Source organism: Coregonus clupeaformis, unplaced genomic scaffold, assembly GCF_020615455.1.
Source record: "Coregonus clupeaformis isolate EN_2021a unplaced genomic scaffold, ASM2061545v1 scaf0338, whole genome shotgun sequence".
Classification (NCBI taxonomy): Eukaryota; Metazoa; Chordata; class Actinopteri; order Salmoniformes; family Salmonidae; genus Coregonus; species Coregonus clupeaformis.
The window spans coordinates 325,416-349,895 of NW_025533793.1; the positions used below are offsets into that span (position 1 = coordinate 325,416).

Sequence of the window (24,480 nt, forward strand, 5' to 3'; positions counted from 1 at the left end):
ATCCCCCACTGCTGCTCTCACCCCCCACCCCCCACCCCATCCCCTGACATGCTGGACTCTCAGGTTCTGTTCAATAAAGTGCAGCACAGCACAGTACAGTACAACATTATTAGTCCATGTTACAGGGAACAAAGGGAATTTGTCTTTCTGAAGGGGTTGGTCACAGATCTGCCAGGTCAGATCAAATCCCACGTTTTGTTGTCTGGCTCAGGACTCAAACCAGTGACCTTTCAGTTACTGGACTAATTCTCTAACTTCCACCTCCTAACACTTCTACCATGGGCTTCCTAGGCAAAGTTCCTTTTCCACTATCCCATGTGTGGAGAAAACATGAGTCGGTCTCATGATCTGGTAATGAGGTAGTCCTGCCTTCAACTTCAAAATCAGTGTCACCCTCAGCTCAAGAGGGCATTACCTCTTGGTCTAATGGTCAAGACACTGGTTTTTCCCATGGGACACCTGGGTACAGATCCCGCCCATGAAATGTGCACACCTCTCCCAAGGCACCATTCCACTGCTTCCACCAATGTAGTGTTTTTTTGCAAACAGCAACGGTGTAATGCCCCTTTCGTCTCAAACCCGGGTGTCCCTGCCCGTAGGAAAACAAATATATTGTAGTGAATTCAGGGGGTAGCCCCAAACAGGTTTTGAACCTGGGTCCATCAACTGTCAATCCAACACCTTAAGCGTGTTAGGTTCTAAATGAACCTAGTAAAACTCAGGGACGTTTAGTAAAGCTCAAACCAAGTCCATTGGATCATACAGCTGCATAAGACAAAGAACATATTCACACAAGCACTGGTATTTAACCCTTTCTCCTATGCTGAGCCCCTCCTTCCACATCTGAACAGCCAATACACCTCTGTTGCTATCCAGAAGATTAGTGATATATGTTCTTCCTCACTTCATCTAACCTGACCTCTGCCCAAATTGCTCACTCCTCCCCAACTCACGGCTGTCATGTTGACTTGTACCAGACTGTGTCTCTTCTCCTCCCATAGGATCCCTGATGGCTAACAATAACATATCCTGACAGAATGGAAACGTTATACATTCCCCTCTCTCCCTCAGTGACATGAATAAGTATATTTCATGTTTAGAAGTCAGAACCCAACAAGCGCTACGCCAAGAGGTCCGAACCTCTCGATGATGTGGCTAGGTGTTGGATTAAGGTCGCTACATTACCCCCTTCCTTGGGGAAAGCATGCCCCCACACTTCTTTATAGCAAGTCTCTCACGTGTACACGCCTCTTTGATGGCCTGACAGGCACTATCCCACTTCTGACACCAATTTAACGAATTAAGGGGTAGCTCCAACCGGGACTCGAACCCGGGTCCAGCGACTATCAAGCCAACACCTTATCCATTACACCAAGAGATCAGAAGGTGGTAATTGGTAGGTGTTGGGTTCAGCTTGCTACAGTATATACTTATATAGGGCAATGTGTGATCTGGGAGCGGCAGCACTACCGCTAGTGCTCCTGACACAGCCGAACACAATCTTTACCTTATGAACCTTAAAAACTGACCTAAAGTCAGATACATTTAGACAAACCACCATGTGAGCAGCAAGTGTAGGGTTAATGGAGTGAAGTGGGGGGATGGGTAGGACCACCAGTATCAACTATATGTCTATGAATGCATTACTATTAATGCAGTACTAAAACGGATGGATGCTCTTCATCAACACCATCTCATCTGTGAAACTAGATGTCAGCAATCAATCAACAAGACTAATGAAATGGAGCAAATGAAGACATTAGAACTGCTAAAGGTAAGATATTATATTCTGACACCAATTTCCTACTGGTAGATTTTGTACATGATCTGTCAATCCTGAGAGCAACGCTCTCTCTCCTCCTCTTCCCCCATCTCTCTTTGCTGGGGTGAAGTTTCCCCTAGATACAGATCTAGGATCAGCTTCCCCTCCCCCAAACCTAACAAGGATCATTAGTGGGAGGAATTTAAACCTGATCCAAAGCCAGTGTCTATTTGGGAAACTTGTCCCCTCCCCCGTCAACTCTACATGTGTATGCAGGTTCCTCCATCTCACCATGTTCACAAAGAAAACGGCAGTGTATTTCAGCTGTAAGTATTTTGAAGTTACTAGCTATATTATTTGAATTGAATTGACCTAGCTTCATTATTATTCAACAATAACTGGGCCAATGTAGCCGTAGCAGCAGTGGTGGTTCTAGAACATTCCCAGTGGGAGGGGCCAGGCTGGGGCCAGTTGTACTGTTAGAGGGGCCAGTTACATCACACATTATTGTTGTCATGTCGTTTTCTTCACTGCATTGCAGGCATCAATAGACAAATGACCATGTTTATAATCATTCAACTATTTATTATTTGCATTTACATTTTGACATTTGCATTACATATTCACTATCAGTTACATCAACTGTATTCTACGGTTGTTGTGGTTTCTTACAAAAAGATCCGCAAATTCATCTGGATTCAAGGCCTTTGCCCTCCTTGACTCAATACTTAATACACCTAAATTGCTTAATCTCTCATCTGACATTGTGGACCTCAGATATGTTTTCACCAGCTTTAGTGCAGAAAAACTCTGTTCACAAAAAGCGGTACTAACAGGGATTGAAACAGCTATTCTGCACAGTTTAAAGAGCTGAAAGAAAACGTCTTTATAAGGCTGAATGAATAATGCTATCTCTACTACACTGGAGGGTCTCTGCATGCCACTCTGGATTTTCCTTTGTCAAATTCTTCTGAACTGATGTAGTTCATGCCCCAAGTCCTCAATATTTGATTCATACATTCTAGTAAATGGAAACAGGGACTTCTCTTTGAGAAATGCATTACTGTTGGGGTTTAGAGTTTGGATGCCATTCATTATGTCACAGTTTCTGCTAGAGAATCATCTGTTGAGCTCATTGAGCATCTGATCTAAGACAGGGTAGAAAAAGGTTGTACGAAAACTGTCTTTAATCTATTTCTGGATCTGACCTCTGACCTACTGTACTGAGTACACAGTCTCCATTAAATTGAGAGCTTAGCTTTTTTGGTGGTTTTGCAGGGGGCTGTATTGCAGTATCACATTGCTCAGCTGTGTTCAACACTTCATTCCATAGGTCATCAGAAAATGACTCATCCCTGTAGTCATTCAACGTTTGAACTAAGGCTTCAACTAAATCAACAGCCTTTGACAGGTCAAGTGATGAAGACTGTAGCATCTCTGATAGAAATGTTGCTTCTCCAAAAACTTTATGGAGTGGAACAAGGAACACAATGAATTGTAAATCTATCTGTGCAAGCAGACCTCGTGCCTCAACAGATCTGTCACCGTTGTGTTCTTGGACTATGTCTTACAGGCCTCGCTTAACGGCAGGCAATCTATCCATAATAGTAAGTAGAGCCATATTTCGACATGCCCAGCGAGTGTCACTTAGTCTCTGAAGCTCTCTAGGTGCACCTGGGTACATCTCTCTTTGTACGCTAAGCCATTTTTGATGCACACATAACCCCGATGTGAAGACATACATTCTTTCTAGTAAGGAGAAGAACTGTCCTACCTCAGGGACAGCTTTAACTGTATCCACTAAAACTAAGTTTAGACAGTGTGCACTGCAGTGGATGTAAAAGGCTTTGCTTGTTCTTGAATGCGTTGCCTGGACGCCTGAATGCTTGCCACTCATAACTGAAGCACCGTCATATGCTTGGCCTACTAGGTTGTTTTTGTATTCAAGACCATGACTTTCTAATATGTGTATGATTTAGTCAGTAAGCCCTGCTGCATCTAGTGGATCAGCCGATTCAAAGTGGAGACAGCTCTCATGGACAGCTCCACTGAAATAGTACCTGAGTACTGGAGATATCTGATCCTTTTGTTTTAACATCTTTAGTTTTCCGTCTGCCATTATGCTGAAGACCTCACTGTCTTCCACTTCTTCTATCATCTCTGTTGGAACCATGTCTGCCAAACAACTCAGAACCTCATTCTGAATCCCTTTGCTTGTGTATTTTGCATTATGAATGGAAGTCAACCTTTTTTCCACAGTTGTGTCATGCTTAGCTATTGTTTCTAGGATTGCCATGAAGTTCCCTTTTATTATCAGACTCTGCAGACTCATCGTGTCCTCTTTGTGCATTGTTTTGTGTGGCTGTAAGTAGTAGTACTTCTCCTATTGTTTTAATATAGTCCCCATTTTCTTGAACCTGTTTGTTGTGTTCCTTGTTTAGGGCATTTACCAGTGTTGCATTACTTTTTCAGCTTTCTGATAGACTCTCCATGTAATCATTGCTTGTTTGTGCCGCTCAGACCTTGCATGAATTGCAAATCCCCCCGTCTTTGTAAGTTGCCTTCTTCCAGTTGTTAAAACCCCATTTTAAATCCAATCCAGTCTCTGAGACAGGCGTATCAAAACACAGAGTCTGATTTTACTATTGTTGTACATCTGACTATTATTTATTACTACGTCTACTACTGTCACGCTCTGGCTCCGGGACTTTGTATGTTGAGCCAGGGTGTGTTCGTTTTGTTGTGTTTGGTTTGGTTTTGGTTGTGTTTCCTTGTTTGGTCGTGTGACTCCCAATCAGTGGTAACGAGTGTCAGCTGTCGGCTCGTTATCTCTGATTGGGAGCCATATTTAAACTGTCAGTGTTCACCTTAGTGTTGTGGGTTTTGTTCCGTATTCAGTCTTTGTCACTGTGGACTTCACGTATCGTCATTGTTTGTTGTTTTGGCATTGAGTACTTTAATTTAATAAAGTCATGTTCACTCAACGCGCTGCACTTTGGTCTACTCTCCTTTACGACGATCGTGACAGAAAAACCCACCGTACCAGGACCAAGCAGCGTGTCCAGGAGCCAAGGGTCTGGACATGGGAGGAGATTTTGGAAGGTAAAGGGTCTTGGACTTGGGAGGAGATCCTGGATGGGATGGATCGCCGGCCATGGAGTAAAACAGTGGAGAGGCGACTGAGAGAGGAGCAACGGCGTCAGCAGGGCCATCGTCGGAAGGACGAGAGGCAACCCCAAAAAGTTTTTTTGGGGGGCACATGGCAGCGGCTGGGCAGCAGGAGGCTGCCACAGGGAGACGTGGAGAGAAGGCTACCGGATTACGGGAGCCATTGGCGAGTAGAGGGAGGGAAGTAGTTGAGGCACGGCATGAGAGACTGAGGTGTGTTACCAGTCCGGTCCGGCCCGTTCCTGATCCCCGGTTAAGGCCAGTGGTGTGTGTTCCCAGTATGGACCGGCCTGTTCCTACTCCACGCACCAAGTCCACGGTGTGCGTCGCCAGCCCAGCCCGGCCTGTTCCTGCTCCACGCACAAAGCCTACGGTGTGCGTCGACAGCCCTGCCCGGCCTGTTCCTGCTCCACGTACCAGACCTACGGTGTGCGTCGCCAGCCCAGCCCGGCCTGTTCCTGCTCAACGCACAAAGCCTACGGTGTGCGTCGCCAGCCCAGCCCGGCCTGTTCCTGCTCAACGCACAAAGCCTACGGTGTGCGTCGCCAGCCCAGCCCGGCCTGTTCCTGCTCCACGCACAAAACCTACGGTGTGCGTCGCCAGCACAGCCCGGCCTATTCCTGCTCCACGCACAAAACCTACGGTGTGCGTCGCCAGCCCAGCCCGGCCTGTTCCTGCTCCACGCACCAAGTCTACGGTGTGCGTCGCCAGCCCAGCCCGGCCTGTTCCTGCTCAACGCACAAAGCCTACGGTGTGCGTCGCCAGCCCAGCCCGGCCTGTTCCTGCTCAACGCACAAAGCCTACGGTGTGCGTCGCCAGCCCAGCCCGGCCTGTTCCTGCTCCACGCACAAAACCTACGGTGTGCGTCGCCAGCCCAGCCCGGCCTGTTCCTGCTACTCGCGCCAAGCCAAGGGTGCGAGTCGTCAGCCTGGTCCAGCCCGTTCCTGCTACTCGCACCAAGCCAAGGGTGCGAGTCGTCAGCCTGGTCCAGCCCGTTCCTGCTACTCGCACCAAGCCAGGGTACGCAGTCGTCGGCCTGGTCCAGCCCGTTCCTGTTACTCGCACCAAGCCAAGGGTGCGAGTCGTCAGCCTGGTTCAGCTCGTCCCTGCTACTCGCACCAAGCCAAGGGGTGCGAGCCGTCAGCCTGATCCAGCCCATTCCTACTACTCGACCAAGCCAGGGTTGCGAGTCGTCAGCCTGGTGAGGCCCGGTCCGGCTCCACGCATCAAGCCTAGGGTGCGTATCGTCAGCCAGGTCCGGTCCGTTCCTGCCTCACGCGCCAAGCCAGGGGTGCGCGTCGTCAGTCCAGATCCTACCAGCTGGGTCAGATCGGACCGGGGCGCTACGGGGGATTGAAGAAGGGTGGTGGTCAAGCCCGAGCCGGAGCCGCCTCCGAGGAGTAATGCCCACCCAGCCCTCCCCTGTTTGGGGTTTTGAGGCGCGGTCGCAGTCCGCGCCTTTAGGGGGTACTGTCACGCTCTGGCTCCGGGACTTTGTATGTTGAGCCAGGGTGTGTTCGTTTTTTGTTGTGTTTGGTTTGGTTTTGGTTGTGTTTCCTTGTTTGGTCGTGTGACTCCCAATCAGTGGTAACGAGTGTCAGCTGTCGGCTCGTTATCTCTGATTGGGAGCCATATTTAAACTGTCAGTGTTCACCTTAGTGTTGTGGGTTTTGTTCCGTATTCAGTCTTTGTCACTATGGACTTCACGTATCGTCATTGTTTGTTGTTTTGGCATTGAGTACTTTAATTTAATAAAGTCATGTTCACTCAACGCGCTGCGCTTTGGTCTACTCTCCTTTACGACGATCGTGACAACTACATCAGGAGTAACTGTCTTTTGAACTTGGATACAGTGGATAGTGAACTGTTAGAACATGAGGATACAACCAAATGACTCATAGGATCGGCTGGCTGGCTGGCTAGATGGCTAGCACCATAATGACAGGCCAGGTAAAGTTGTATCATAGCTAATGTTGACTGGCTGGCTGGCTAGATGGCTAGCGCCATAATGACAGGCCAGGTAAAGTTGGATCATAGCTAATGTTGACTGGCTGGCTGGCTAGATGGCTAGCGCCATAATGACAGGCCAGGTAAAGTTGGATCATAGCTAGTGTTGACTGCGCTATTTAGCCAGCTCGCTAAGTTTACCAGGGTGTTACTATAGCTACAGCCACACTATGGCAGGTAGTTACATTTTCTTTCTGGATAATTTTATTTTACCCATAGAGGTCCAGTGGGGTTTGGTTAAATAGTGATGTGGCTTTTGACTGGGTTTCAAGCCTAACTATGTAGTTTATATTACTTCTGGGAATTTTTAGCTACTATTACGTTTGCTGGCTTGTTTATTGTTAGAGATGTATGCTAGCGTTAGTGATACCGAGGCAGGGAGAAGCTACTCACTGGCTGGACACCTAATTGCCAGCTAGCTGATAGCTGTACAGTTGTGTGTGTGTACATGTGTATATAAATATATATAATGGGGGGTTGGGAGGGTGAACTCAGGAGGATGGTGATTGTGTAACTAATTGTCTCTATTTTCAGGTTTCAGGGCGCCTTGGCACTTTATCTTGGCCAGGTCGCAGTTGTAAATGAGAACTTGTTCTCAACTGGCTTACCTGATTAAATAAAGGTGAAATAAAAATAAAATAAATAAAAATGCTGATTGGTTGACATTTGTGTGTGCGGGTAGGCGCTGTTGGTGACTATGAACACATCAGGAATCGTGGTCACAGACAGGCAATGGTCATACACAGGTAGGCAAACAGGCAGGTGAATCAAAACTAGGACTGAAGGCTATAACTGGTTCTCACAAACGAGCTAGGAAAAGTCTTAGTAACTAGTGGTTCTGGTGAAAAATGTCCTTTAAGTATCTCCACAATATCCCCATACGTCTTATTACCTGTTCTGTCTGGCTATAGCAGGCTGCCTAGTAAATTAAATGTCTTTGGCCCCATTACACTAAAACATGGAGGCACAATGTTGTCCTCATCCATGTCATTAACAAGAACAAAATATTCAAACCGTTCTGTATATGAGCTCCACTGTTCAATACTCTTATCAAACTGTCCAATGTTTCCAACAATTCCAATATTTTTTTGTTTCTCAATAAGCTCCTGATTGTCACTCACTTCAATATTGTCCTCAACCACAGCAATGTTTTCCTCAGTCACGTGATCTTCATTCACTTCACTCACTGACGTTTCCTCCTAAGTTCGCTCATTTAGCAGATTTAAATAAAAGGTTCGTCTTCACAGTTGAATAAATGTCCTTTCCTTTAATCACTGTATGTTCCTCCCTTTTCAATCAAGTTGTTTTCCCGCTCCGACGTCCGACTCGTCCTTTTCTGCAGTCCATGACGATGTTAACTCTTTCTTAGCTAGCTCGACTATGCACTTGCCTCTGCTATCAATACACTGTGCTAACATTAGCCTATTCTGGACCACAGAAAATAACAGTTTTAAACAGTTGTAAAAACTCACTTCTTCCAGACAGAATAGTTCCTGTAGATTCAGACTTACTCATCACCAATCTGTTGTTATGTCTCGTGGGTTTCATAACCACGTCTGTACAACAATTCAATAATGATGAGACAGGAGACAGGAATCAGTTCAACCATTTATCTGGAACGTGATCATCTCAACACATACAAACCCCCATGATGCTCTGCAGCACAACCCAATATACAACAAATACATAGATAAGTAAATGGACACTAAACAAAACTCATAGAGGAATTTAAATGTTCAGTTGTAGAAAGTAGGGCCATGGGATAGGGTCAGGAAGGTCAGTATGTTTGATAACTGGTTACAGAGGTGACATAACAAGCATAAGGTCCATTATAACACAGTGAAGTAGAGGTGGGAGCTAAAAGCAGACATGGACAGTGAGACGGTGTGAGGAGGTCAGGGGCGAAACACTAGATCAGGACAGGTAGAAATGGCAGGGCTGGAAATAGACACAGAGACACATTCTGATCATGGCTCAGACCTGACCTGAGACACCCAAACAGAAGATGCCATAGCAAAGTCCTGTCCAGTAGGCTATATGGGATTTCCTTTCATCAAAATCCAACACATGGAAATGTGTCCAGTGTGTGTGTGTCCAGTGTGTGAGTGTGTGGGTCCAGTGTATGTGTGTGTGTGTGTGTATGTCCAGTGTGTGTGTGTGTGTGTGTGTGTGTGTGTGTGTGTGTGTGTGTGTGTGTGTGTGTGTGTGTGTGTGTGTGCGTGTGTGTGTGTGTCCAGTGTGTGTGTGTGTGTGTGTATTTGTACAGTGTGTGTGTGTGTGTGTCCAGTGTGTGTGTGTGTGTGTCCAGTGTGTGTGTTCAGTGTGTGTGTTTGTGTGTACAGTGTGTGTGTGTCCAGTGTGTGTGTGTGTATGTCTAGTGTGAGTGTGTCCAGTGTGTGTGTTTGTCCAGTGTGTGTGTGTGTGTGTGTGTGTGTGTGTGTGTGTGTGTGTGTGTGTGTGTGTGTGTCCAGTGTGTGTGTCCAGTGTGTGTGTTTGTCCAGTGTGTGTGTGTGTGTGTGTGTTGTGTGTGTGTTTGTGTGTGTCCAGTGTGTGTGTGTGTGTGTGTGTGTGTGTGTTTGTGTGTGTCCAGTGTGTGTATTCAGTGTGTGTGTGTGTGTGTGTGTCTAGTGTGTGTGTGTGTGTGTGTCCAGTGTATGTGTGTGTGTGTGTCCAGTGTGTGTGTGTGTTTGTGTCCAGTGTGTGTGTGTGTGTGTCCAGTGTGAGTGTGTCCAGTGTGTGTGTCCAGTGTGTGTGTGTTTGTGTGTGTTTGTCCAGTGTGTGTGTGTGTGTTTGTGTGTGCAGTGTGTGTGTGTGTCCAGTGTGTGTGTGTGTCCAGTGTGTGTGTGTGTCCAGTGTGTGTGTATCCAGTGTGTGTGTGTGTGTCCAGTGTGTGTGTGTGTCCAGCGTGTGTGTTCAGTGTGTGTGTGTGTGTACAGTGTGTGTGTATCCAGTGTGTGTGTGTGTGTATGTCCAGTGTGAGTGTGTCCAGTGTTTGTTTGTCCAGTGTGTGTGTGTGTGTGTGTGTGTTTGTTTGTGTCCAGTGTGTGTGTGTGTGTCCAGTGTGTGTGTTCAGTGTGTGTGTGTGTGTACAGTGTGTGTGTGTGTGTGTGTGTGTGTGTACAGTGTGTGTGTGTGTGTGTTTAGTGTGTTTGTGTGTGTGTTGTGTTTGACACAGGGACACTGAGGCGTCACCCCAAACCCAAAACCCTGGATAGAGGGGCTCAGTGAATGTGGAGTGGAATGTGTTCAGGTGGGTCAGTGTGTCAGAGGAGACTCTGTAGAAGGACAGAGTGCCGGCTGGCCAGTCCAGATACACTCCTACTCTGTGGGAGCTGGAGGAGGGGACGTCTATGGTAGTGGACTTCTTATTGTGACAGGCTCTGTAACTGTTGTCAGAGCAGAACAGACTCCAGGACTTGTCATTACATCCAATCCCACAGTCAAAACCCCTTCCTCTCCTGCTGATTCCTTTATATGTCACTCCTATAACAGCCCCTCTCCCACTCCACTCTACCTCCCAGTAACAGCGCCCAGTCAGACCCTCTCTACACAGCACCTGTCTCCAGACCTCAAATCTCTCTGGGTGATCAGGATACGGCTGCTTCTCTCTCCTCCATGTCACCTTTCTGTTCTCCTCAGACAGAGAGAGGAATCTGTTTACTGTGTTTAGGTCCAGTGTGAGATCACAGACATCTGATGGATGAAACCAGACACAATATTAGAAATCATCATCATTCACATTAGAATGTTAACTCACTTTTCACTAATTCATTTAATGTAGATGTTTCTAGGTATCAAAAGGGAGAAGTTAAGGTAACTTGAGACTTGTTGAATGATCATATGTTATACTGTATGGTAATATAAAACACACTTATTCCTTTTAATTACACACACACACACACATCCTGAACACACACACACATCCTGAACATACACAAACATTTCTAACGTAACACGAACGCGCCACACACACACACACAGACACACACATTGTCAAAGCAACTCTTTGTAAACTTTGGTGTCCCTGATTTGTGCTTCTGTAGAACTACAGCTGATATTTAATATGACCAAGTAAGTAATGATGGTGGTCTTTGACTTTGACTTCACTTGAATTAAGACTTATTCTTAGTCATATTCTTCACAGCAGTCAACACTCACATTTTCTAAGTCCAGGTTTCATTGTGTTCTCTCCACCATGTTCCACACTGTAGCGGTAAGCAGAAGAACAGACAGTCATTGAGGGATACACCTGAACTCACTCACACACACACACACACACACACACACACACACACACACACACACACACACACACACACACACACACACACACACACACACACACACACACACACACACACTCACACACAGTCAGCATATATAACTCTGTGTGTATGTGTGTGTGTGTGTGTCCACTCTGTGTGTGTTAACGTTTTTTGTGTGAGGCTAGTGTGTGTGTGTCCAGTGTGTGTGTGTGTGTGTGTCCTTTGTGGGTATGTGTCAAGCGTGTGTGTGTGTGTGTCCAGTGTGTGTTTCCTTTTTGTGTGTGTGTGGGGCCAGTGTGTGTGTGTGTGTCCAGTGTGTGTGTGTATGTGTGTGTGACCCCAGTGTGTGTGTGTTTTTGTGTGTGTCCAGTGTTTGTGTTTGTGTGTGTCCAGTGTGTGTGTGTGTGTCCAGCGTGTGTGTGTGTGTCCAGCGTGTGTGTGTGTTTGTGTGTGTTTGTCCAGTGTGTGTGTGTCCAGTGTGTGTTTCCTTTTTGTGTGTGTGTGTGTGTCCTGTGTGTGTGTGTGTGTGTGTGTGTGTTCAGTGTTTGTGTGTCCAGTGTTTGTGTGTGTGTGTCCAGTGTGTGTGTGTCCATTGTGAGTGAGTGCGTGTCCAGTGTGTGTGTGTGTGTGTGTGTGTGTCCATTGTGTGTGTGTGTGTGTGTGTATGTGTGTGTGTGTGACCCCAGTGTGTGTGTGTGTGTGACCCCCAGTGTGTGTGTGTGTGTGTCCAGTGTTTGTGTGTGTGTTTTTGTGTGTGTCCAGTGTTTGTGTCTGTGTGTGTCCAGTGTGTGTGTGTGTGTGTGTTTGTCCAGTGTGTGTGTGTCCAGTGTTTGTGTGTTTGTCCAGTGTGTGTACAGGACACACACACACTGGAACACACACACACTGGACAAACACACACACACTGGACCCACACACACACACACACACACTTGACACACACACACACACACACACACTGGACACACACATACACACTGGACAAACACACACACTGGACCCACACACACACACACACACACACACTGGACACACACACACACACACACACACACACACACACAAAGGACCCACATACACACATTGGACACACACACACACACACACACACACACACACACACACACACACACTGGTCACACAGTCTTTATATAACTTAGTCCAAGTGGTGGTCAGAATGTTTGTCTTAACTAGCCTGATAACTCCAACATGTCTGATGTGAACATTGACATAAACCCTCTACATACCTGAGTTTCTCCAGTCTGCAGTGTGGATCCTCCAGTCCAGCAGAGAGCAGTCTGACTCCTGAGTCTCCTGGGTGATTGTAGCTCAGGTCCAGCTCTCTCAGGTGTGAGGGGTTTGACTTCAGAGCTGAGACCAGAGAAGCACAGCCTTCCTCTGTGACTAGACAGCCTGACAGCCTGCAAAGAGTCAAATCATATTAAAACCACACTGCTATTCTTTGGTGGTGAAAATAGTGGCAGTATATATTTTTTTAAATGTTCAGATATATCAGTGTCCTGAAACCTGCCATATCTATTCATAAATGAATGTATCATTATTAGAAATGACAAATTATCAAAGTATTGCTTGTAGATAGAAAAATGTATATGACAAATATTTGAGTTGACTGACCAGACCAGTTTAAAAAGCAGTATCAGTCAAAAGACAGACAGTGAGGTATCAGATTTAGATTGTATTGAGTATACAGTCCACACCATATATAGTTTGACAGTGAAGCTAACATTTTACATGTGGCTCTGTACTCCAGCATTTTGGATTTGAGATCAAATGTTTCATATGAAGTGACAGTATATAATGTCACCTTTAATTTGAGGGTATTTTAATACAAGTATGTTTCAACATTTAGAAATGAAAGCACTTTATGTATCTTGTCCCCCCATTTGAAGAAGTCATAAGTATTCTGACCAATTCACTTATAGTGTATTAAAGTAGTCAAAAGTTTAGTATTTGGTCCCAAACTCGTTGGTTGCATTTGCAGTTTGTTTTGGTTGTGTTTTGGGTTATGTTTTGCCCGATAGTAACTGAATGGTGGATGATGACTGGAGTAATTTTCTGTCTAAGTGAGTAGATAACATGTTTCTAAACACTACTAAATTAATCCTAATGATGCCTTGATTAAGAATAATCATGAATGAATCATGAACAAAACATGCTAACCTCTCACCATTACCAATAACATAGGGGGTATGATCCTTGTTCCTCTGTAACTTTCTCATTCATCATCATTCACGATTCATTCATGATTATTCATAATAATAGTAGCATCCACATGAATGTAGAAGTGTTCAGAAACATCTTCTATTCTTACTGACAATACAAGTGAAGTGACTCCAAAATGACAGGACATTATTCACCATTAGGTTTCTATTGGGAAAAACATCATCTAAAACCCAACCAAGACAAACTGCAAATGTATTCAACAAGTTTGTAGAATCACAAGCTTAATGTAATCACTGCAGGTAAGGAATATGGGACCAAATACTAAACTTATGACTACATCATTGATATACACAGAGAATAGAGTCAGCCTGAGAATTGAACCCTGTGGCACCCCCAGAGAGACGGCCAGAGGTCCAGACAACAGGCCCTCCGATTTGACACATTGAACTCTATCTGAGACGTAGTTGGTGAACCAGTCGAGGCAGTCATTAGAGAAACCAAGGCTATTTAGTCTGCCAATAAGAATGCAGTGGTTGACAGAGTCGAAAGCCTTGGCCAGGTCGATGAAGACGGCTGCACAGTACTGTCTATTATCGATTGCGGTTATTATACCGTTTAGGACCTTGAGCGTGGCTGAAGTGCACCCATGACCAGCTCGGAAATTGGATTGCATAGCGGAGAAGGTACGGTGGGATTCGAAATGGTCGGTGATCTGTTTGTTAACTTGGCTTTCAAATTCTTTCGAAAGGCAGGGCAGGATGGATATAGGTCTGTAACAGTTTGGATCTAGAGTGTCACCCCCTTTGAAGAGGGGGATGACCGCGGCAGCTTTCCAATCTCTGGGGATCTCAGACGTTACGAATGAAAGGTTGAACAGGCTAGTAATAGGGGTTGCGACAATTTCAGCGGCTAATTTTAGAAAGAAAGGGTCCAGATTGTTTAGCCCAGCTGATTTGTAGGGGTCCAGATTTTTCAGCTCTTTCAGAACATCAGCTGTCTGAATTTGTGTGAAGGAGAAGTGGGGGGGCATGGGCAAGTTGCTGCTGAGGGTGCAGAGCTGGTGGCCAGGGTAGTGGTAGCCAGGTGGATCATTCTGAATCATGGTAGCATCCACATGAATGTAGAAGTGTTCAGAAAAATCTTCTATTCTTACTGACAATACAAGTGAAGTGACTCCAAAATGACAGGACATTATTCACCATTCAGTTTCTATTGGGAAAAACATCATCCAAAACACAACCAAGACAAACTGCAAATGTATTCAACAAGTTTGTAGAATCACAAGCTTGATGTAATCACTGCAGGTAAGGAATATGGGACCAAATACTAAACTTATGACTACTTTAATACAATATAAGTGAATATGTCCAAATTATTACGACTTTTTCAAATGGGAGAACAAGACACATAAAGTGCTTTCATTTCTAAACGGTAAAATATATATATATATATATATATATATATATATATATATATATATATATATATATATATATATATATATATATATATATATATATATATATATAGATATATATATATATATATATATATATATATATATATATATATATATATATATATATATATATATATATATGAATACCTTTTAATAAAATGAGACATTCTATACTGTTGCCTAATATGAAACATTCTATCTCAAATCCAAAATGCTGGAGCATAGCACCAAATGTAAAACTGTAAGCTTCACTGTCCAAACACATATGGTGTGGACTATGTGTGCCTGGTAAACACATGTGGATCTGGTGAACTGTTATCACTTGTTGACCAACTACAGGAATACTGACCTCAGAGTCTCCAGTTTACAGTGGGGATTCCCCAGTCCAGCAGAGAGCAGCTTCACTCCTGAATCCTTCAGGTCATTGTTACTCAGATCCAGCTCTCTCAGGTGTGAGGGGTTTGACTTCAGAGCTGAGACCAGAGAAGCACAGCCTTCCTCTGTGACTAGACAGCATGATAGCCTGCAAAGAGTCAAATCATATTAAAACCACACTGCTATTCTTTGGTGGTGAAAATATATTTTTTCTACATTTTCAGATACATCAGAGTCCTGAAACCTGCCATATCTATTCATATATGTATATATACACTATCAGTCAAAAGTTTGAACACACCTACTCATTCAAGTTTTTGTTTAGTTTTTTAAAAACTATTTTTTACATTGTAGAATAATAGTGAAGACATCAAAACTATGAAATAACACATATGGAATCATGTAGTAACCAAAAAAGTGTTAAACAAATTTTCTATATTTTATTTTTTAGATTCTTCAAATAGCCACCCTTTGCCTTGATGACAGCTTTGCACACTCTTGCCATTCTCTCAACCAGCTTCATGAGGTAGTCACCTGGAATGCATTTCAATTAACAGGTGTGCCTTCTTAAAAGTTAATTTGTTGAATTTATTTCCTTCTTAATGCATTTGAGCCAATCAGTTGTGTTGTGACAAGGTAGGGGGGGTATACAGAAGATAGCCCTATTTGGTAAAAGACCAAGTCCATATTATGGCAAGAACAGCTCAAATAAGCAAAGAGAAACCACAGTCCATCATTACTTTAAGACATGATGGTCATTCAATAAGGAACATTTCAAGAACTTTTAAAGTTACTTCAAGTGCAGTCGCAAAAAATATCAAGCACTATGATGAAACTGGCTCTCATGAGGACCGCCACAGGAATGGAAGACCCAAAGTTACCTCTGCTGCAGAGGATAAGTTCATCAGAGTTACCAGCCTCAGAAATTGCAGCCCAAATAAATTCTTCACAGAGTTCAAGTCACAGACACATCTCTACATCAACTTTTCAGAGGGGACTGTGTGAATCAGGCCTTCATGGTCGAATTGCTGCAAAGAAACCACTACTAAAGGACACCAATAATAAGAAGAGACTTGCTTGGGCCAAGAATCACGAGCAATGGACATTAGACCTGTGGACATTTGTCCTTTGGCCTGGAGTCCAAATTTGAGATTTTTGGTTCCAACCGCCATGTCTTTGTGAGAAGTGGTGTGGGTGAACGGATGATTTCGGCATGTGTACTTCCCACCGTAAAGCATGGAGGAGGAGGTGTTATGGTGTGGGGGTGCTTTGCTGGTGACACTGTTTGTGATTTATTTAGAATTCAAGGCACACTTAACCAGCATGGCTACCACAGCATTCTGCAACAATACGCCATCCCATCTGGTTTGGGCTTAGTGGGACTATCATTTGTTTTTCAACAGGACACTGACCCAACACACTTCCAGACTGTGTAAGGAGAGGGATTGAGTGCTGCATCAGATGACCTGGCCTCCATAATCACCCGACCTCAACCCAATTGAGATGGTTTGGGATGAGTTGGACGGCAGAGTGAAGGAAAAGCAGCCAACAAGTGCTCAGCATATGTGGGAACTCCTTCAAGACTGTTGGAAAAGCATTCCAGGTGAAGCTGGTTGAGAGAATATCAAGAGTGTGCAAAGCTGTCATCAAGGCAAAGGGTGGCTATTTGAAGAATTTCAAATATAAAATATATTTTCATTTGTTTAACACTTTTTTGGTTACTACATGATTCCATATGTGTTATTTCAGAGTTTTAATGTCTTCACTATTATTCTACAATGTAGAAAATAGTAAAAATAAAGACAAACCCTTGAATGAGTAGGTGTGTCCAAACTTTTGACTGGTACTGTATATACATGAATTAATGTATCATTATTAACAGTAGATAACATGTTTCTAAACACTACTAAATTAATCCTTGTGTGTGTGTGTGTGTGTGTGTGTCCAGTGTGTGTGTGTGTTTGTGTGTATTTCTAGTGTGTGTTTGTGTGTGTGTGTGTGTGTCCTTTGTGTGTATGTGTCCAGTGTGTGTGTTTACAGTGTGTGTGTGTGTGTGTGTGTGTGTCCAGTGTGAGTAAGTCTGTGTGTTTGTGTGTGTCCAGTGTGTGTGTGTTTGTGTGTGAGTCCAGTGTGTGTTTGTGTTTGTGTGTGTGTCCGGTGTGTGTCCAGTGTGTGTGTGTGTGTGTGTGTGTGTGTGTGTGTTTGTCCAGTGTGTGTGTGTGTCCATTGTTTGTGTGTGTCCAGTGTGTGTGTGTATGTCTAGTGTGTGTGTGTGTGTCCAGTGTGTGTGTGTGTCCAGTGTGTGTTTGTTTGTCTAGTGTGTGTGTGTTTGTCCAGTGTGTGTGTGTCTAGTGTGTGTGTGTGTGTCCAGTGTGAGTGTGTGTGTATCCAGTGTGTGTTTGTGTGTGTGTGTGTGCGTCCTTTGTGTGTGTGTGTGTGTCCAGTGTGTATGTGTGTCCAGTGTGTGTGTGTCCAGTGTGTGTACTGATACACGTGCACACACAGACACTGGACACACACACACACACACTGGACAAAGACACAAACACACACAGGACACACACAGACACAAACACACACACATACACACACCGGACACACACACACACAAACACACACACACTGACACACACACACACACTGTACACACACACACTGGACACACACACACTGGCACACACACACACTGACACACACACACTGACACACACACACACACACTGGACACACACACACACACACACTGGACCCACACACACACACTGGACCCACACACACACACTGGACACACACACACACACACACACACACACACACACACTGGACACACACAAACACACACACACACACTGGACAAAGAACACACACACACACACATTGGACACACACAGACACACACACACACACACATACACACACTGGACACACATACACACACACTGGACACACACACACACACACTGGACACACACACACACACACTGGACACACACACACACACACACACACACACACTGGACCCACACACACACACACTGGACCCACACACACACACTGGAACCACACACACACACTGGACCCACACACACACACACACACACACACACACACACACACACACACACCCACCCACACACACACACACACACACACAGTCTTTATATAACTTAGTCCAAGTGGTGGTCAGAATGTTTGTCTTAACTAGCCTGATAACTCCAACATGTCTGATATGAACATTGACATAAACCCTCTACATACTTGAGTTTCTCCAGTCTGCAGTGTGGATCCTCCAGTCCAGCAGAGAGCAGTCTGACTCCTGAGTCTCCTGGGTGATTGTAGCTCAGGTCCAGCTCTCTCACGTGTGAGGGGTTTGACTTCAGAGCTGAGACCAGAGAAGCACAGCCTTCCTCTGTGACTAGACAGCCTGACAGCCTGCAAAGAGTCAAATCATATTAAAACCACAATGCTATTCTTTGGTGGTGAAAATAGTGGCAGTATATTTTTTCTACATATTAAGATACATCAGTGTCCTGAAACCTGCCATATCTATTCATAAATGAATGTATCATTATTAGAAATGACAAATTATCAAAGTATTGCTTGTAGAGAGAAAAATATAAAAGTACAAATATTTGAGTAACTGACCAGAGCAGTTTAAAAAGCAGTATCAGTCAAAAGACAGACAGTGAGGTATCAGATTTAGATTGTATTGAGTATACAGTCCACACCATATATATTATGACAGTGAAGCTAACATTTTAAATGTGGCTCTATACTCCAGCATTGTGGATTTGAGATTAAATGTTTTATATGAGGTGACAGTATATAATGTCACCTTTTATTTGAGGGTATTTTAATACATATCTGTTTCACTGTTCAGAAAAATAAAAGCACTTTATGTATCTAGTCCCCCCATTTGAAGAAGTCAAAAGTATTCTGACCATTTCACTTACAGTGTATTAAAGTAGTCAAAAGTTGAGTATTTGGTCCCAAACTCGTTGGTTGCATTTGCAGTTTGTTTTGGTTGTGTTTTGGGTTATGTTTTGCCCGATAGTAACTGAATGGTGGATGATGACTGGAGTAATTTTCTGTCTAAGTGAGTAGATAACATGTTTCTAAACACTACTAAATTAATCCTGATGATGCAATGATTAAGAAAAATCATGAATGAATCATGAATAATAATGAATGAGAAAGTTACAGAGGCTACAACAAAACATGCTAACCTCTCACCATTACCAATAACAGAGGGGGTATGATCCTTGTGCCTCTGTAACTTTCTCATTAATCATCATTCACGATTCATTCATGATTATTCATAATCATAGTAGCATCCACATGAATGTAGAAGTGTTCAGAAATATCTTCTATTCTTACTGACAATACAAGTGAAGTGACTCCAAAATGACAGGACATTATTCACCATTCAGTTTCTATTGGGAAAAACATCATCCAAAACACAACCAAGACAAACTGCAAATGCATTCAACAAGTTTGTAGAATCACAAGCTTGATGTAATCACTGCAGGTAAGGAATATGGGACCAAATACTAAACTCATGACTACTTTAATACAATATAAGTGAATATGTCCAAATTATTACAACTTTTTCAAATGGGAGAACAAGACACATTACGTGCTTTCATTTCTAAACGGTAAAATATATATATATATATATATGAATACCTTTAAATAAAAGGAGACATTCTGTACTGTTGCCTAATATGAAACATTATATATGAAATCCAAAATGCTGGAGCATAGCACCAAATTTTAAACTGTAACTTCACTGTCCAAACACATATGGTGTGGACTATGTGTGCCTGGTAAACACATGTGGATCTGGTGAACAGTTATCACTTGTTGACCAACTAAAGGAATACTGACCTCAGAGTCTCCAGTCTGCAGTGTGGATCCTCCAGTCCAGCAGAGAGCAGCTTCACTCCTGAATCCTTCAGGACATTGTTACTCAGATCCAGCTCTCTCAGGTGTGAGGGGTTTGACTTCAGAGCTGAGACCAGAGAAGCACAGCCTTCCTCTGTGACTAGACAGCCTGACAGCCTGCAAAGAGTCAAATCATATTAAAACCACACTGCTATTCTTTGGTGGTGAAAATAGTGGCAGTATATTTTTTCAACATTTTCATTAATACCAGTGTCCTGAAACCTGCCATATATATATATATATATATATATATATATATATTATTATTAGAAAAAAATCGTAATATTGTGTGTAGAGAGAAAAATGCATATTACAAATATTTGAGTAGACTGACCAGAGCAGTTTAAAAGCAGTATCAGTCAAAAGACAGACAGTGAGGTATCAGATTTAGATTGTATTGAGTATACAGTCCACACCATATCTAGTTTGACAGTGAAGCTAACATTTTAAATGTGGCTCTATGCTCATTTTGGATTTGAGATCAAATGTTTCATATGAGGTGACAGTATATAATGTCACATTTTATTTGAGGGTATTTTTATACATATCTGTTTCACCATTTAGAAAAATAAAAGCCCTTTATGTATCTACTCCCACTTTTTCAAGAAGTCATAAGTATTCTGACCAATTAACTTATAGTGTATTAAAGTAGTCAAAAGTTGAGTATTTGGTCCCATATTCGTTGAATGCAATACCTACATCAAGCCTCTGACTGCCATGATTAAGAAAAATCATGAATTAATCATGAATAATAATGAGTGAGAAAGTTACAGAGGCTACAACAAAACATGCTAACCTCTCACCATTACCAATAACAGAGGGGGTATGATCCTTGTTCCTCTGTAACTTTCTCAGTCATCATCATTCAGGGATTCATTCATGATTATTCATAATCATGGTAGCATCCACATGAATGTAGAAGTGTTCAGAAACATCTTCTATTCTTACTGACAATACAAGTCAAGTGACTCCAAAATGACAGGACATTATTCACCATTCAGTTTCTATTGGGAAAAACATCATCTAAAACACAACCAAGACAAACTGCAAATGCATTCAACAAGTTTGTAGAAACACAAGCTTGATGTAATCACTGCAGGTAAGGAATATGGGACCAAATACTAAACTTATGACTACATCATTGATATACACAGAGAATAGAGTCGGCCCGAGAATTGAACCCTGTGGCACCCCCAGAGAGACGGCCAGAGGTCCAGACAACAGGCCCTCCGATTTGACACATTGAACTCTATCTGAGAAGTAGTTGGTGAACCAGTCGAGGCAGTCATTAGAGAAACCAAGGCTATTTAGTCTGCCAATAAGAATGCGGTGGTTGACAGAGTCGAAAGCCTTGGCCAGGTCGATGAAGACGGCTGCACAGTACTGTCTATTATCGATTGCAGTTATTATATCGTTTAGGACCTTGAGCGTGGCTGAAGTGCACCCATGACCAGCTCGGAAACCAGATTGCATAGCGGAGAAGGTACTGTGGGATTCGAAATGGTCGGTTATCTGTTTGTTAACTTGGCTTTCAAATACTTTCGAAAGGCAGGGCAGGATGGATATAGGTCTGTAACAGTTTGGCTCTAGAGTGTCACCCCCTTTGAAGAGGGGGATGACCGCGGCAGCTTTCCAATCTCTGGGGATCTCAGACGTTACAAAGAGAGGTTGAACAGGCTAGTAATAGGGGTTGCGACAATTTCGCGGCTAATTTTAGAAAGAAAGGGTCCAGATTGTCTAGCCCAGCTGATTTGTAGGGGTCCAGATTTTTCAGCTCTTTCAGAACACCAGCTGTCTGAATTTGTGTGAAAGAGAAGCGGGGGGGCATGGGCAAGTTGCAGCTGAGGGTGCAGAGCTGGTGGCCGGGGTAGTGGTAGCCAGGTGGATCATTCTGAATCATGGTAGCATCCACATGAATGTAGAAGTGTTCAGAAACATCTTCTATTCTTACTGGCAATACAAGTGAAGTGACTCCAAAATGACAGGACAGTATTCACCATTCAGTTTCTATTGGGAAAAACATCATCTAAAACACAACCAAGACAAACTGCAAATGCATTCAACAAGTTTGTAGAATCACAAGCTTGATGTAATCACTGCAGGCAAAGTATATTGGACCAAACACTAAACTTTGGACTACATTAATTTGTCCAAATAATAAAATACTTTTTCAAATGGGAGAACTAGATACATTAAGTGCTTTCATTTCTAAACGGTAAAATATATATGAATATCCTCAAATAAAAGGTGACATTCTGTACTGTTGCCTAATATGAAACATTCTATCTCAAATCCAAATTGCTGGAGCATAGCACCAAATTTAAAACTGTAAGCTTCACTGTCCAAACACATATGGTGTGGACTATGTGTGCCTGGTAAACACATGTGGATCTGGTGAACAGTTATCACTTGTTGACATTACATTTACATTTACATTTTAGTCATTTAGCAGACGCTCTTATCCAGAGCGACTTACAGTTAGTAACCTACTGTTGACCAACTACAGGAATACTGACCTCAGAGTCTCCAGTTTACAGTGGGGATTCCCCAGGACAGCAGAGAGCAGCTTCACTCCTGAATCCTCCAGGTCATTGTTACTCAGGTCCAGCTCTCTCAGGTGTGAGGGGTTTGACTTCAGAGCTGAGACCAGAGAAGCACAGCCTTCCTCTGTGACTAGACAGCCTGACAGCCTGCAAAGAGTCAAATCATATTAAAACCACACTGCTATTCTTTGGTGGTGAAAATAGTGGCAGTATATTTTTTCTACATATTAAGATATATCAGTGTCCTGAAACCTGCCATATCTATTCATAAATGAATGTATCATTATTAGAAATGACAAATTATCAAAGTATTGCTTGTAGAGAGAAAAATATAAAAGTACAAATATTTGAGTAACTGACCAGAGCAGTTTAAAAAGCAGTATCAGTCAAAAGACAGACAGTGAGGTATCAGATTTAGATTGTATTGAGTATACAGTCCACACCATATCTAGTTTGACAGTGAAGCTAACATTTTAAATGTGGCTCTGTACTCCAGCATTTTGGATTTGAGATCAAATGTTTCATGAGGTGACAGTATATAATGTCACCTTTTATTTGAGGATATTTTAATACATATCTGTTTCACCGTTTAGAAATGAAAGCACTTTATGTATCTAGTCTCCCCATTTGAAGAAGTCATACGTATTCTGACCATTTGACTTATAATGCATTAAAGTAGTCAAAAGTTGAGTATTTGGTTGTAAACTCGTTGGTTGCATTTGCAGTTTGTTTTGGTTGTGTTTTGGGTTATGTTTTGTCCAATAGTAACTGAATGGTGGATGATGACTGGAGTAATTTTCTGTCTAAGTGAGTACATAACATGTTTCTAAACACTACTGAATTAATCCAAATGATGCTATGATTAAGAAAAATCATGAATGAATCATGAATAATAATGAGTGAGAAAGTTACAGAGGCTACAACAAAACATGCTAACCTCTCACCATTACCAATAACAGAGGGGGTATGATCCTTGTTCCTCTGTAACTTTCTCATTCATCATTATTCACGATTCATTAATGATTATTCATAATCATGGTAGCATCCACATGAATGTAGAAGTGTTCAGAAACATCTTCTATTCTTACTGACAATACAAGTGAAGTGACTCCAAAATGACAGGACATTATTCACCATTCAGTTTCTATTGGGGAAAACATCATCCAAAACACAACCAAGACAAACTGCAAATGCATTCAACAAGTTTGTAGAATCACAAGCTTGATGTAATCACTGCAGGTAAGGAATTTGGGACCAAATACTAAACTTATGACTACTTTAATACAATATAAGTGAATATGTCCAAATTATTACGACTTTTTCAAATGGGAGAACTAGATACATAAAGTGCTTTCGTATCTAAACAGTAAAACAGATATGTATGAAGAACCTCAAATAAAAGGTGACATTCTGTACTGTCGCCTAATATGAAACATTCTACCTCAAATCCAAAATGCTGGAGTATTGCACCAAATGTAAAACTGTAAGCTTCACTGTCCAAACACATATGGTGTGGACTATGTGTGCCTGGTAAACACATGTTGATCTGGTGAACAGTTATCACTTGTTGACCAACTACAGGAATACTGACCTCAGAGTCTCCAGTTTACAGTGGGGATTCCCCAGTCCAGCAGAGAGCAGCTTCACTCCTGAATCCTTCAGGTCATTGTTACTCAGATCCAGCTCTCTCAGGTGTGAGGGGTTTGACCTCAGAGCTGAGACCAGAGAAGCACAGCCTTCCTCTGTGACTAGACAGCCTGACAACCTGCAAAG

At 42.9% G+C, this 24,480-nt stretch overlaps 1 protein-coding gene across 1 annotated transcript in view; it reads right to left on the reverse strand.

The window, feature by feature from the left end:
* Positions 1 to 10,157: 10,157 nt before the first annotated feature.
* Positions 10,158 to 24,480, reverse strand: part of LOC121555242 (stonustoxin subunit beta-like) — a gene marked incomplete at its 3' end in the record, with an annotated part of 38,200 nt that continues 23,877 nt past the window's right edge. The window contains exons 2-5 of the mRNA XM_045214919.1: positions 24,299 to 24,450; positions 18,479 to 18,652; positions 11,096 to 11,142; positions 10,158 to 10,630 (exon numbers count right to left, since the gene is read on the reverse strand). Of these exons, the coding sequence (XP_045070854.1) occupies positions 10,158 to 10,630; positions 11,096 to 11,142; positions 18,479 to 18,652; positions 24,299 to 24,450 (846 nt within the window). The remainder of the gene's footprint in view (positions 10,631 to 11,095; positions 11,143 to 18,478; positions 18,653 to 24,298; positions 24,451 to 24,480) is intronic.